General features: G+C 36.2%; 1 protein-coding gene across 1 annotated transcript in view; it reads left to right on the plus strand.

The window, feature by feature from the left end:
• Positions 1-613: 613 nt before the first annotated feature.
• The window catches only part of LOC124299184 (neuropeptides capa receptor-like), a 32,131-nt gene continuing 16,234 nt past the window's right edge, over positions 614-16,510 (plus strand). Inside the window, exons 1-2 of the mRNA XM_046752188.1 lie at positions 614-1,266; positions 6,148-6,429. Of these exons, the coding sequence (XP_046608144.1) occupies positions 1,263-1,266; positions 6,148-6,429 (286 nt within the window). The 5' untranslated portion in view covers positions 614-1,262. The remainder of the gene's footprint in view (positions 1,267-6,147; positions 6,430-16,510) is intronic.

Consider the following 16,510-nt stretch of genomic DNA (forward strand, 5'->3'; position numbering starts at 1 on the left):
AGCGACACTACGAATCGTAAACGTTTGTCGACCAAAAATGCCAAACCTAACACTTGTCGCAGACTTAATCATATCATTTAAAGAGTTCCAAAAATGTTCTAAAAAATTAGACTACCTACTTACCATATAACAGCGCAAGTATTGAATGCGCAGTGATGTTGGTCGCAAAAGTAAAACAAGGAAAAGATTTGTGTACAATATCATTCGGCATTATCAAATCTCGCATTGATTATTATGTATTCCACTTTTTCGTAAGGTCTACCTGATTTCCAAGAGAGAAAAGAAAGCTTTGCTGCGTAGGTACGTACATGCCTGATGAATTGATTTCTTGGTACCAGACTTACAAAAATAACTTCCGTCGCTGTACGCTGCTGTCTTTTCCATCATCTCAGAGACTTGCCTCCGAGGTAAACAAGAAAGATACGCTTTTGCTCTCGAACTCGTGCCAAGCGAGTCAAATCTCATTGTAATTGCTCCAAACCTACCAGCCAGAAATCAGCGCTGATATCAGTGTCAACGTTTCCGCGAAGGTGTCTAGATTGGCTGACGATGAGTAAGATTGCGAATCGCGCGGGATGAATCTGTTGGATCGTAACATTTTTCACCGGTGAGTTTCACCGGTTCACAAATCAACGCGGTTTGAACATAATCATTGGGCCGCTTCTGCTGGATGAAGCTTAATCCTGTTACATAATCAAAGTTAGTGGAATTTTTATACGTACGAAGTAATGTTTCATACGTATCAAAATCGCGAGATGCGTGCAGACGACGAGATACACGCGTGACTTTGAACTTTAAATAAAAATATCCCGCGACGTCCAATCCATACGCCTGTCGCAGCTTCATTCGGCTAACTGGAGTGCAAACAGTCGTTAACATGAAGCAAATTATTACAATGATCTAGTGCGCTTTCACCGTGATCTATTGATTACTTAGTGTCCAATTGCCACCCAGGTGGTGTGAATAAACTTATCTGTGTGTTCGTGGCACTGTGAATATCCCAAACAAAGTTTTTCTTCAGTTTGACGCTCCGCGGTTTGTGTATACAGAACATGATCTTCATGTTCTCACGAATGTTTAGGTTACGCGGCGTACGCTCGAGTTTACGATAGAGATGAAGAGTTTCCCTACATATCGATTAAAAGATGAGAGACGTCGTGTCGCAAAATTTACTGGCAGCAAAAATAGCGTGTGAATATGAATCCATCAGATAATTGACTTGTTTGTAACGAAAATTCATTAGGAAGTAAATCAACCATCAAATGTGTGAGAAAAATTATATTCTATTCAAGTAAATTACACTGATGTTGGATTGCTATTAAGAAGGGAAAGAATAGCTGATATTCGAATATGCCACTTGCCTTTCCTCTATGACCGTTCGCTTTCAAGTCCCTATTTTTGGGTCTGGCAGGATTATCCTCTCTTGCCTGGGCAGCTCTGGGCATTCACAGCAGTCGAGGAAGGCCATATGGCCCTTGACATCTTGAAGATAAGGCTCAGAGACTAAGGGAAATGTAAAACGCAAAATCTTCTCACAAATGTGTTCAAATCCAGACGAAATTTGTTCGTTTTTCCGAAATTCAGAATTTTTTTTTTTATCTGTGAAATGTTTCCAGCTCACATTTGGTTGATCCGCTTTTGTTTTGAAAATTTAACAGTCTTTTTAAATAACAAAAGTGAAGAAATGATTACTTCTGACATTCTTGTATTCCAAATGGTTCAAAGAACAATTTTGTTTTAGTGGAACACTGAGATTTTCAATACCTCAGTTTTCCAGTTTCAGAAAACTTCTTACTGAATTGCACAAGAATCTAGAAAACTGTATTTTAAATTTTGGTAGGGTTATACAGAAGTCACCCGAATCGACGAAAATTTGAAACATATTCCTTTAGATACCTTTGGATATCACTGATACAAACTAAGGGTTGTAAATGATAAGGCTCAGAATTTTTTCGAAGGTATTTTACGACTCAATTCGTAGTAATTTTTCCGACACATGCCGCTGCATGAAAGGTTCTTTCGGCACATCGAATATCACTTTCGTCACTTTCATTTTTATTTCTTACTTTACCGATTTTTCCAATTATTAAAACGGCGCTCCGGCTATAGATTTTTTTTTTTTTACTAACCTGAATTAGTCGCATTGCATTCTTTCCAACGACTCGTAAACGGGTAGTAAAATCCAATTTACGTTCGGCGTTCGAACGTTTGTAAAGAGCAGAATTGCGCGACGATGAAACATCTGACGGAATCTGGAGACAAATCACTACTGACAGCAGTTGATCGATTCAAACGAGAAAAGCTAATAGTGTACCACTCTCGATGTATTGCCAAGTAAAAAGCACGACAATTTATTTTAGGTCGAAATAATTCTTTTTTTCTTTGTTACCATTTTAATGAATATTTGTATCAGAAGGGATGTGAGGCTGTAATTCAACAATCCACTGATCTGTTTTTTCACGAGTATCACTTTCACTTGATATCTCGTGGTGATTTAGAAGCCACAGGCGAAGAAAGTAATTGAAAAGTGAGAAAAAAGGTATAAAGTATAAATTTGCATTTTGTAAATTGATATTTAATCCGATTTTTCTCACTCTTCAATTCCTTGTTTCATTTGCTGCTTCTAAACCAGAAGCTTGCTCACCTTTATTCTGGTCTTAAAATTATTATTTTTCAACTAAGAATTCATGAGGAAAGTTTTGAGCCAACTGGTCGATCGTAACTATTAGTCGATCACGACCAGGCAAAGAAAAATATATGGCTCTGTCAAGAAATATTTCATTCAATTCTATGGTAAAGATTTGAGATTAGTAGATCGCACAGAGTTTGGACAGTAAGCAATATATCTTGGATTTGATCAAGTTGGCCAATCCTGTGATACATCGGAAATGAAAATGTGGGTCGGTTTGGTGTGGAATGCCTCAGATATATTAGGGTGTTCTTTATTTGAGGTGCGGGAAAAATTTCCATTTAGATGCCCCCAGATCTTTTCCAAATCGTTTAAACAAAAAAAAACGGTGTCAAGTTTCAAGTCAACTGGAATGAGTGCCCCAAAGCTCCGAAAGTTTTAAATGGACAATACATGTAATTTTTCTAACCAATAACTTCATTTTTTTATGATTTTGGTGAAGATTAAAGAAACGATTCGAAACTTGGCAGAATTGTTGCTTAAAATGATTGGAACAAATAATAAAAATTTCAAATGTTTATCATTATCGTTTCTTTACATGTAAGCTTAATGAAAATGATAGTCTTAATTTTCATAAAATGTGTGTACAAATGTATTCTGCTCGAGAAGATCTTCCAAACGAGCCGTCACTTGATTTTTCTTGATATTTTAGATTGTCACCTTACACTCCGGGCTTTGCCCGTCCTTTCGGAAACTACGTTTTTCAGTCTCACGCAATTCTTATAAATTTCACTTCCATGTCTGCATTTTTTCCGCTTGCACCAGAAAAACTAATTATGAATATGAAGAAAAAAATCCTCGCTCAAGAGTATCTGTCGAATCCAATTTTCGAAGTCCACCCTGGAAACTCGAAGCTTTTCCGTTGAAATAACACTGTATGGTCGTAATTTTTCTCAAATTTTTACTACTTTAACACATTTGATGCTATCGTCTTGGTTCTGGAAGCATTTTGTATAGAATTTATTTCTGTGAAAGGATATCTGTGTTCGAAGGAATTCGTTCAAAAGTTTTAAGACTCCGCGAAAGTCAATTTTATATAAAAAATTTATCTTTAATTTGAAAAAAATTTGAAAAAATTCATTTAAAAACTTGTAAGCTGTTCAATTCCGTTTAGAAACGTTTGTAGAGCAAAGTCTGTAGCTTCAACTGTTCACGAACTATGTACGTCTTTTCATATAAAAAATCAACTTTTCATATTTATAGCTCGTTAAGCTGTTAACTTTGCAACAAAAATTGCAAAAGCGTTTATATGGAGAATTCATTGATTTAAAAATTATTTTCAGGATCGAGTTCAATGCGGCTAAATAGTTGCCATTTTTTTTTATATGATATCTTCTTTACGTTATACATATAATTATATTTAAATAAGATATTTTTGAGTTTCGAGAACGATCGTTAAAAATTCAATTTAAGAGATTTTTTTGTTAACAAAAAGTTTTACAGGTGACAGCAGAAAAAATATTGCTTCTGAATAAAACACGCATCGTATCATCTGCACTGCGAGGATCGAGACTATTAAGTTAAAGTATGATGTATAGATAGATGGAGGATTGAGTTATTCAGAAGCAAGATCTCGTTTAACGATTACATAGCAAATGGAAAATTATAACTCACCCAAGATTAAATATACAATTTTGCATATCTGAGGATACGTGATAGAAATAGTTCATTGAAACAAACACGATTCAAAAAAAAAAAAATCATTGCAATCGTGTCACTGTTGAAAAGTAAAACTTGAAGTTGATTGAGTTGAAATTTACTACAAGAATATTTATGTTTTCATTATTCAATATACGAATAAGTTGAAAACGCTATAATCAAATAGTTAAATTGGAATCATAATTGTATAAATTGCCTTTTATCTTCGCGTTTGCCATAAGCATACCGTTTACCCAATTTTAATTAATCAGTACTCGTTTAATGTGTCAACAGACTCTACAATTCGGCTGAAAATAAGTGTAGGATGTAATGTATGACAAATTTACCGTCATAATAATAATTTATCATACTTTATCAAAAATTTCGAATACACCTAGCTGACTAAAATTTTGCCTCCCGGAGTTAGTCGCCGTCTGTATAATCGTGACGAAAATCTCTGTGAATACGTTATTACTATTGGGAATCGTATTGCCATCGGTAATATTATTACCGTTTCAGGTGGTACAGGTATGAAAAGAGAGAAATATATTTGTCAAGCACGTGATTATAAAGCCGATTTGTAATGCCGTTTTACAGATGTCGAAGTTTCATTAAACAGAGGTTCTGCGACAATGGGGTGGAATAGATAAAAAAGAAGATTACGGTTTTCATTAATGTACTAGTTCATGCCTCCGGACCCATTTAACAGACTTTCAACGCATTTATGAAGTAGGATGTCATGTAGGCTGGGTCACCTAATCCTGGCATTTCATTGTAGACTATTTGCTCATTTTTCCTGAAGAGATATTATTTTGATTGCATTCAACTTCACCAACTTCAGTAACGCATCTTCACCCTTTGAATCACACCTCATTGTGCTGAGTCAACTTTTACAACAAGATTGTACCCAATGGCTTTCGGGGTCACTGATTACGAATCTGAAATCAGATTTTGAACTTTCAACATGGTGGATCCGATATGGTGAACAAGAATTCCAAATTTGATCGAATAGGGTGAAAAAACTTTCTGCAAGGGTTTTCAGAATCGCTGATTGGAATCACCATACTGAATTTTTTAAATCCGATTTTAGATTCGTAATCATCAACCCCAAAAACTTACAATTTATGTAAAACACGTGTACATGTAGAAGGGTAACTTGTTGGGAAATGACTTATTTCTTCAATTCTCACGATTTTTTTTCAATTAATTTGTTTCTATCGATAATAATTTAGATTATATCGCAATGATTATTCTCGAGTACTGAAAATCCATCGGTATACTATCAGAACTAGTAAAAAACCTCAAAGAAATATGTTGACAAGTTCTCTATATATACAAAAAACTGATGTAAAATAGGTTGTAAGAATACTTACCAATACAACTTGTAAGGGTTAATCCCTAAGTTTATCACTATTTTCCATTTCCAGACTAACCATTAATTCTGCAGAATATAAGGAACCTCTTCTATCTTCTATCGTTGTTCTGGTTACGAAAATATCGAAGCCTGTGAGATCGTTTCTTAATTTTGAAAAATATAATTCTGCGGTTAAATTTGAACACGTATTATTGTTAACAATTGCTTGCAAGCATCGTCAAAAATAATCATTGAAATGTATAGCTTCGATAAAAGCGCGCATCATTACAAATATATCTGTTTGTGGCGATATTCATCAATCGCAAGTGGTGACCGTAATTTGTTCGAAAAAAGTGCTTTGCATCACGTGGGCTTTGTGTTTTTATAATAAGAGAGTGATGCTGAATCCGTTGCTGGAATAGCGGCCGAATACTTGACAATCATTTCTTTCGCATTCCGCACGAAGATCAGGTACTGATGGGTAATTGCTCGTATGTATCCGATGGGTTAGGCGACCCGATCACGGTGGACATTTTCGAAAGTCACATCGTGGATTGTATTGGGCCAAAATACTTGGACCTCGAATTTGCCATCCCGATGACTTTGACTTATGTGACAATTTTTATTACCGGTGTATTTGGCAATGTTATGACGTGTTTGGTGGTCATCAGAAACCCCACCATGCAAACGGCGACGAATTACTATCTCTTCAGCCTGGCCATTTCCGACCTTACTCTGCTTCTACTTGGTGAGTTATAACGAATAAGAACTAGAGTTAATTAATGATAAGGATGACGATGATAGTAAAAATCACAGCGACGGCTGTTTCGCGGTCTGATCCGTAATTAAAAAATGATCGGCGAGATATTCGGGTCTTTGTTTATTTATTTTTTTTTGATCGGACGGTATTCACACGCTCCAGAACGTGCGAATTCTCACTACTGAATCCATATTGATAAGAAACTATCGTGTAACAGCTTGCGCAATGTAAAGATAATTAATTAAACGCTCGTCAATCGGTGTACGTTATCAAGTTTCTGGGCGAGATCTGTCGGAAGAAGATTTGTAAACAAATGGGTCAACAGAACTAGAGAAACGGACTATATACGTGTAAATACATTGGTCGCTAAGCCTGGAAAGTTTACATTTGGGGCGTCCTAACTGCTTGGTAAGAGACAGCAGATAAAAAACGTGAGATTCGGACAGCGTTCATCGACGAGGAAAGAGCTTGACTACCTGTCTTTCACGCTGAAAATTTCGTCGATATCAAAGGTTATCCGAGTTACATCGGCATCTCGAATTATACGAGTTGAGAGGGAAACACTGACGAGAGACTGCATTATGCCCATCACTTTTCCCTTTATCAGTTACACCGTGATTGAGATAAGGCCGTTATATTAAGATATTTACATTGCAGATCCGTAGCCTGATAGACATATTGTGCAGAGTCTACGTTTGTGTTCGTCACGCGTCATCCTCCGTTTATAATTTACGTAATTTCGAGGCCATTGCATGGAGCGATTCAATTAACTATGTTGTATGCCGAGAGCTTAATTATATCTAGGAATGCCGTTTTTACGTTTCGTCGTGAACCGTTTGACTCTGCGAGGTTTCACGTTTCACGGCACTCGCTACTTCTGTTCCTGGATTCTCGGGGAAATGCAAAGCTTCAAAGAAGAGTTTCAAATGAGTCCTTTCAGGTCAGAAAGTCTGAAAAAGCAGTGGCAGAGTGAGCTGGCGCAATCACGACTAAGAGTGACAGTATATTACAAACGTTTCTGGGTTTACACCTCAGCTATTTACAAACAATATACACATTATCCTGTCTTACAGTCGTAAGAATTTGATAAGAATATCCTGTTCGGTGAATTTCAAAGATACCGAATAACTGTCTCGTTCTACATTATATTCATTTCACTTAAGGAATTGTATGAACGTGATCAGGACTCTTCTTTATAAACACAACGTTTTTGTATTACAACATTTATAGCTGGAACATTTGGCCTAAAATTCTACAAATTCCACCTTAATGGCGGTGTTGCGGCATAATTCTAACTGCCAGTGATAATTGACACAACTTTCCCGAAATTAATGTGAAATATTCAGTTAGCTGACGGTTAAAAATATTCATCCTTGCTTTTTGGGATTAAATATTCCAATATTTACATATTATTGATGGGGGGTAAAAAATATTTTGTCACGATTTTTTTTACCATTGTAACCAAAGCATTGTCAATTCAATATGAATAATCACCTCTACCTTTGAGTACTAATTACTAATTCAATGACCAATTATTCATCTACCTAAATACCCAGTAGCATATCTGTAAAGCAAACATATGGCTCGATAACGAGGAATAATTGAATCGGAATTCCATGCCGTGCAAAATAACGATCCTTCAATCAAGCAGACCTCGCAAAAGCCATTAACGGCCAAACTAATTTATTACTCGCAACGTGAAGGGATATCGCAAGATTAAACTGAATGCGACCCTCGAGTATAGATGGAATGGAACGTTGACGTGGTTCTAAAAGTGAACAATACAGTTCATAGATTGAGGGGTGCTGCGTCAGTCGGTCATTAGATTTAGCATACCCAATACACCGTTTGAATATTCGAAAGTACTTTTTCAGGGGTTGATAACAAGTCGGTGATATTGAAAACAAATCAAATAAACAGGGCATGCCAAAAATCACTGATTATATGCCGTACGTGCATCGAATTTTATCGAGAAACGAATATTGTGATCACTGAATTTATACCTTTTTCAAGTTTTCTTTTTCAGTGAATTTGACTTAAAGAGGCAACCTTCAAATATAAAATTGATAACGGTTACTTATAAAGTCGATAATATTTATAAGTATATGTTACCAAACGGGTAACGTGATATCAAATTTGTATCGTATGCTAATAATAACAACAATAGCAACAACAACAACAATAAAGTTTATAAAAAAAGTATAAACGGAAATAATGCGCATTACTGAATCAAGGCATAACAAATTTGGCGTAGAAATAAATATGACGTATATTTAGAGACTGTGAAAAGCCAAAAATAGATGATAACGATAGAGAAAAAATTCTTCACTCAACGCGTAAAAATTTACTGGAAGTTCACACTATGGTTAAGCGAACCTCAAGTTCAATTTGTAAATGTCTGCGTAATGGCTCCTGGCAATAAATTAGCTGAGCTTCTTATCGAATCTTAGGAGGAAAGAAACAGAGTTTATTTTAGTTACGGTTGGGCGTGTTTCATTTTACGTTTTTTGAAAGTCACAGCTGAGTTGCAGAATTCTGGGATCTCTTATTGTTAGATTCTAGTCTGTTAAGAGTTAATTTTTCAAGATAAAACAAATGAATAGAAATAACAACTTAATTCAATACAACGCATGTAGAAATTTGCAAGAATGAGGAGTTACTTTCTTCTTCTGATTATTACCCGAATTAATGCCTTCTTTCACTCACAAGTTATGAGTTTTTTGCTGAATTAATTAAAAACGAAATAACAAATACGATAATAATTTTTCTAAAGTTGTAGAGAACTTTACAATACTCAAAGTAAACAGAGTTCATAATTAAAAGTTGTCTTTACTTTACGGTGTCTGTAGATTTTATGAAAAGAATTTTTGACCGATTACTTTGTTACCCTCAACTTTGCAGAGCGTTCCTTACGTGTTGTTAAATTATTGTACATAATAATATTGTTTGGTAATAAATTGAATTATATTTATTCATAAAAATAAGTTATTCCGACTTCAAAATACGTCACAATACTGAAATTACATTATTCTCCATTTTTTTTTATACCATGATTTACTGTTTTTAAGTTATACCTTCTGTTTTGAAACTCGGACGTTGTCGGGTTTCCAATTTTTTTCTTGCCGAAAATGTCCAAAAAATATACTACGGATTAATGATGTAGCCTAAATTACGGTGTGCGATTCAATGTTTTTCATTTCTTAGCGAATCGCACGTATTCTTCAGCGCTTGCGAATTAACGAAATATTCGAAAATATTATCACAGAATCAATGATAATTGTGGTAAAGTTGTTACTACGACGCACAAACATTTTGAAACTTGTAAAATTTTCGGAACTCTTAGGATAAAGTTAATCAAATGATCGCAAGATGAATTCAATTTCTGAAGTTGGTTCTAGCCCTTGAAACTCTTACACTCAATGGCAGTAATTTCATGACCGAATGAATACAAATGACTTACGCTCTCGAAACTCGCAAAGACACATCAAAATTCTTATTTTATTCCAGCCGAGAAAGAAACTTGTCCGGGATTTCAGTTCATTTAAACCATCGGGCCTAATTTATTTAATCACATTCTGCTTCAATGCCGCGAAAAATTTAATTTTCTTAAACTGTTGAAAGCATTTGCAGGAAACTGTGCCAACGGAATGCCCTCTATACTAGGAAATGTCACGTTGAATGGAAGAGCTTTGACAAAGGGAAGGTCATTGATCTTTTTCCAAACGAGCCCATTCCGCCCACGCCGCTATTCGGAGGATCGATGGTAGAAATGAAGTTGTCGGTAAATTTTGAAAAAAAAAAAATGGTATTCGTATACATATACAACCTGTAACAATAATGAATCGGCAGATCTCAACTGAGTCTAACTAATTACCGTAAATAGATAATACAGCGTATTGAAGACATCAGTTGATCAAGAACACCAATCGGTCGAAACGCATTTCAACGTACTTGTTGTTATTATCATTATTGTTATTATTATTTAGCAAAAAAGTTTCCAAGGCTGATTTGCTCCTCGCATCGAAGTATTTCGTACTATCTTAAAACTCAAGGAAAGATTTAAATGCTCAGAACCGTGGCTTTTCACGAACTGAAAGATTCCAACGATCCAGTTTCAATAGATGAGCCAAATACTTCGTTGATTCGTTTCAAGATTCCGTTTCATTCTCGTAAGGCAATTTCGTTGAGTTTAAGACTCCTTTGATTCCTCTATCTTACGAGAGGAAGGTTATTTGCATTATTGCATTACAAAGGACGTGATTTTTATGGTTTGATCGGACAACAATCTCGCAATGCAGATCTGCATTCATATGTGAATTCATAATTATCGTGAAATGAATCTGAAACCAAGGTTGTCTCATATCAGACAATCACATTAAGAGAGAGAGAGAAGAAAGAAATAGAAGAAAAACCATGTCAAAAGAAGACAATAAGCTCTTTCAATCTTGACTGTGCTCACGCAAACGAGCGATTACATCTGCGCTGTTTATTTGATCGGACAAGGATAATCAGTTACTACGACTGTTGACTTTCCGAAAAAAGGGATCTGGATTAGACGGACATTTAGGGAAGGAACGCGATGCGATGGTTATACGAATGATACTTTTCTGCTTCCATTCACTTCCAATTAACGGAGACATTGCACGTTCTGACAACGAGTTGGCAATAAATCAATTCTTTCCCTCTCTTGATAAACTTGGACACGTTCGGAAAATGTAAGAAAACAATGCATCATGAGATTGTTATTAATACTGTAGTCCCCGACATCGATGCGAGCCTAATAACCGTGTATTCTTGCACAGTTTCGGCCTGTTGGGCAAATTGAAATGCGCAAAGTTGAACCTCCACAAAACTGAAAAGCTTAATCCTGGTGGTTTTAACGGGCTGAAATATCTGAAAAGCTTTTCTCGGGTCTAAAACGATATAAATGTCCCGAGGTAGGTACGCTGTTTTTCAGAGCTTAAGCAACTTGACGCGGTTCTGTATAATTTAAATGACAATGAAAGTACCGCCGTTCGTTCTTTGGGCTGTAAGGGGCTGGACAAACTTGACGCAAGATTAAATTTGTTTTTTGAGCAGTTAAAAACTCTGGCTACGGATAAAACAACACAACTGGCATGAACGAGTTGAAACGTATCATGGTCTTATCGCGGAACGCATATATTTTAGATTCAAGCAAGCAAGTAATACAAATAAGGTTTTTCGACTGTCATAAATATCACTATCAAAACGTCTAACATATGGATTTACTCTCAGGTATTCAATCCAAATTTAAGGACATTCACTCTACTTTGACACTATGTCTAAATGATATTATGTCCTTTATGAGGTTTTATGCTCCGAGAAATCGCAGCCGAAGTCAAAAACAGTTTTGAACAACATTAGTCTGATTGAAGGTAAATTTATAAAAAGAAATACTTGCAAATTAAATATGGGATAGGAACTACTTATACAGATGTCCTGCATACTTAGGTTTTATAAGTCATTAATTTGAGGAATTTGAACTAATTCTTAGTCTTCTTAATGCGTTACGTAAATTGTAAAAATCAAATAAATTCCAAAAATTCTGCGATACAAGCTACTTTGTTGGATTTTTTTTCCTATAATCGAAATACGATTCATCGCGATCGGCCTCCGTTCCCACTAAACTCCAAGTTTTAGTGTGTGTCGGGATTAATGGATAAAGTTTTTTCATTTGTGACGATTGTCAGGCAAAGGTTTTGTCACTGTGCGTTTCTTATTTGCGATACTTTTTCGGTTGCTTTCGGAAACAATTGGAGATATGACAAAAGCAGTTTCTCTAAACTAATGAAAATGCTGAGCTTCGTGTATTAGAGGCTCCTAAATAAAAGCCCAATGCTGTAAAAAGAAGTCTTTTAACGAACTGTGATCACGCAAAGAAGCGATCATGCGTGTGCTCTACTTTTTCAATACAGTTTACCCTGAGCGCTGGATCTCCATGAAAAGGAAACCATGTCCAATCATGTCCATAGACATTACATTCTTTAGGTTATCCGAATAATTGTTGAAGGTGATCGTGACATGGCTAGCTCTGAAATGATTCGACCGCCATTATGAAAAGAAACTCTCCAAAATTGAATAAGATATACATTATTGTATTAATAAATTTAAGGGCTGGTCTTTTATTTTCTAGGGTAAGTTCACAGCCATTAGGCACCACCCTCGTCTTTGTTTAGGATAAATCCGCAACTTTCAACCCTTCATTAGTAGCGTGGGGGTCGTAGATACCTCAGAGCTTTTATTTTCTTCTCCGCTGCTGCGAAACAATTTTTCCGGCGATGCCATTTTCAGTACCTCCCAGAAACCTTCCAATAAAGCAATTGCTTATGTTCGCGCGCTGTTTTCGTTATTCGTTACGCAGCCATAAGTCACTAAGCTTCGCCGGGGTCTTGACGGACATTTTATCGAAAGTTGAAGATCATGTCAATGATGTAAAGTTGGAAATTCATAAGTATTTATCTAGTTTTTTCTTCTCATTACGTGTAATTTTTAATTGGTCGAAAAATGTACTTTTTCTAGGTCAATAAGAACTGTATTCATTTATTAAAAAATTTTGCGCCATGGATTATTTTGGTTTGTTTATATCTTCGTCTTAGCAACTGTGCCGAAAAAGAACCATTCTTATGCGATATCGTCCGTAGTGGTGAAAATTCACGTTCTTCGACTTCCGTGATGAAATATTGTTTATTTATGATGAGTAATGGATTTAGTGCAATCCGTAAATCCTTATTGCCAGACGCATAGACAAACACAGTTCTCAGTCTGAAACCTTTAATTTATATTTCAGAAGTAAATATTTCATCAACAAAATGGGGTCTCCGAAAACACTACGAAAGCTGATGCGCCTAACGAAGGGTTAAGGGCATCCCTCTGGAGAATAGTGCTAAACATTTATCTTTGTTTAAAATTATATTCACTACAGGGCTTACACCCAACAGAGTTGACCTCATAAGTTCGAGGTAAAAGTGTGTTTACCTTGAACTTATGAGGTGAACTCTGTTCCAAAGTGTCGAGTTTGTTTTTAACCATCAAATTGATGCATGGTTACTACACTAATAGATGCTCAAAGTAAATTAAATTCATTGTATCAATTTGCGTAGCAACAATATGTGACACCATCGTTTGCAGTCGAAGTTTTGCGCATTTTATTTTCCTTTGGTGAGAATTAAATTATTAAAAATCACGCATCCTGATTTATTCGTATCTTAAACTGTGGGGTTGATTTCGCAAGCTAAGAAGAATATTATATGTCAGATGAAATAGAGACATGAATTTATCTCGTCCAATTCGAGAAATAAGAAATGGAAACAAGGTATCAATTACGGAACGCTTCGAATCTTCGAAGCGACGATTTCAGTAATAAAAATCCGCTATTATCGGTATCATGCATTTAAATTGTTGATTTACAATTGAATTATTTGTTATCTCAACCAATCGTGTAAGCGGCTTCGGTTTTTCGGGGCTTATCACAACGTGATGCAATTTGTAAGTGGAATTGTTCGATCGACTGGCTCAGAAGACCTACAAAAAGTGTGAAGAAAAATAAACGCAGAAACATTGTTGATTGTACTTTTACTCGTATCTATGGTGTTTTGATCATTTATACAGATAACAGGTACAGGAGGGATGAATGCTAACGTGAAATTTAGATATACAAGATAGATACGATCGATCGTATCGATAAGCTTCTCAAAACCCAACAATGTAACTCGTCAGTGAAACTTGACAAGGTGATAGATTCTGACAGATCCACAAGGAAGCTTGCCGGGGAACCTGGGCAAGGTGATTTATAAAACGAGCCTTGTGGAAGTTGATTTTCTCAAATTAGAAGCGCCCACTTCGATAATTCAGAGATTTCACATCTAACGATAATATCACAAGGAGAAAACTTTATTGTACAGAAACACAGACATTTGAACGATTAGATAAACTCTGATACGTATAACTCTATCTGCTTGGCAAACCTCAAATTAACGATGATTCGACACAACACTACCAGTAATCGCACTTGAGATTGGTTCGCTCGTAAGACGCGTTCTTGCCGAGAGACGATTTTGAACTGAACTCTAGCGTAGACAACTGGCTTTTATATAGCCGGGCAGCGTTTCCGGAAATGGACTGCGTAGTTAGACTTATCGAGCAAACACAGGTAGACAGCTTTTTTTCTCGTGGTTCCGATCCGATCCCTTTGGTCCAAACCCTCACCACTTTCTGTTCTCCCGAACGCTTCGATTGATATTTAACTGGAATGATCAAATATCTCTGAGAAATGGGTTTCGCAGAAAAAAAAGTTTTAGATAGAAGTTTTAGAGTTTTGAGGGGAAGATGAAACGATACCTCAAATTTATTTTTCTATAGGAAACCTATCGCTTTCAATATTAGATATCGTGGTTGGTCTTGGTACGAATCCAACCGTATACAAAAGCAATCTATGCAATTAGCTCAGACAATTCAGGAGATTTGAAACTTTCAATACTACACTTGAGAACCGACGGTCACGCACGTATGGATAGTATCTTAAAGCAGTTTGAGAAAGCAGTTCAAAGAAGCGATACCCACAAAAATTCTTTCCTGTTACTTAAAATGGAAGCAAATATTGCACAAGATTTCTTGTGATCACGGTTTCATGGGATGATGGAGTTTTTTTTTTTTTTTTTTTTATTTCAAAAACTTCATAGATTGCAAAAGATTTCATACGATTAGGCAGGATTTGAACAGATTTCACACAATTTCATTGGTTGTCACGAGAGGTGTACGCTAGATTTCAAGTGTCGTCAATTTCTCGGTCCCGTTTGACGTGGAACGGTTAAACGTAAGACTAATTATTGTGAAATTCACGACTTCCTCTCGCTCATTTAGACCTTCAGCCACGTCAGATTTCAAGGGTCGTTAACTCTCCAGTCCCATTTGACGTGAAATGGTTAAAGGTAGGACTGATTATTGAGGTATTCACGACTTCCTCTCTCTCACCCAGATCTTTAGCTAGGATGTGAATAATACCTGATTACGAATGTAAATTTGGAATATAACGTCAAAGAGAATCTAAAGTTTATCATCTGCTCATTTAGGATCTAATTTAATACCCATCGTTTTGAAAAATGCAAGTGGAGGAGACGTGGCATAATTGATATAAGTACCAGCGTAAGCATAATAACGTTGTATCTCCTTTTTGAATTCTGGACCAAGGAACTCACTTAAATCAATAAATTACTGACGCGTAGTCTCGGAGAATATTTAAAATAAGTGACACGTGGACGCATAAAAGTGATTTTTTCTAGATTTCGATGATTTATATGACTTCAACAGATCCTAATATTGATAAATCATCGAACTCCAAAGAAACAATCCGCTACGTAGCATCGTTTCAGAGATATACTCATTTTTCGTCAAAATCGACTGGAACTTCGTCTTAAGGTACTGCTACCCTTACCGACCGCACAAGCTCACCTTTGATTCCTTTCCGTTCGTTTGTTATTTAATATGGAAAGAAGAAATGGCGAGTTTGCTCGGTCGGTAAGGGTAGCAATACCGCATGAGCTTAAAGATACTTATTAAGATTGCTACTACGTGAAATCTTCTATTTCCATCTGTGCCCATTCCAAAATTGGCCAGAATATAGACTTTTTGAATCTCTCTTTAAAGGTGTTCATACTTTTTCGGGCTTTGGGTAGTTGCCTTGGATAGCTTTCACGAAAACTTGATAAAGCGTAAGGAATCTAGCGAGTCGCTGCATTAGTAACTTCGGGATGAACTTTGCATGAAAAGGTCTTGTTCAAAACCACGACTACGTTTCAGTAGATCGTAGCCGAGGTTTCTACGTCTACTAAAGTTTGTCAATACCTGAATGTAATTCGACATACCGTCCGTTTGTGTCCACTTCAACTAAAGTCCCGTCGAAGTTTGAGTCGGAATAGCCGGCGGACCCACTTAGAAACTGAACAGCAAATTAGAACTAACTTATCACTAGACTCCACTTACAATTCGTGATTTGTAAAACATTTGCATGTTGACATTTTCCTTCAACGTCAACGTATTTACCGGTATTTTT

Source organism: Neodiprion virginianus, chromosome 1, assembly GCF_021901495.1.
Source record: "Neodiprion virginianus isolate iyNeoVirg1 chromosome 1, iyNeoVirg1.1, whole genome shotgun sequence".
Classification (NCBI taxonomy): domain Eukaryota; kingdom Metazoa; phylum Arthropoda; class Insecta; order Hymenoptera; family Diprionidae; genus Neodiprion; species Neodiprion virginianus.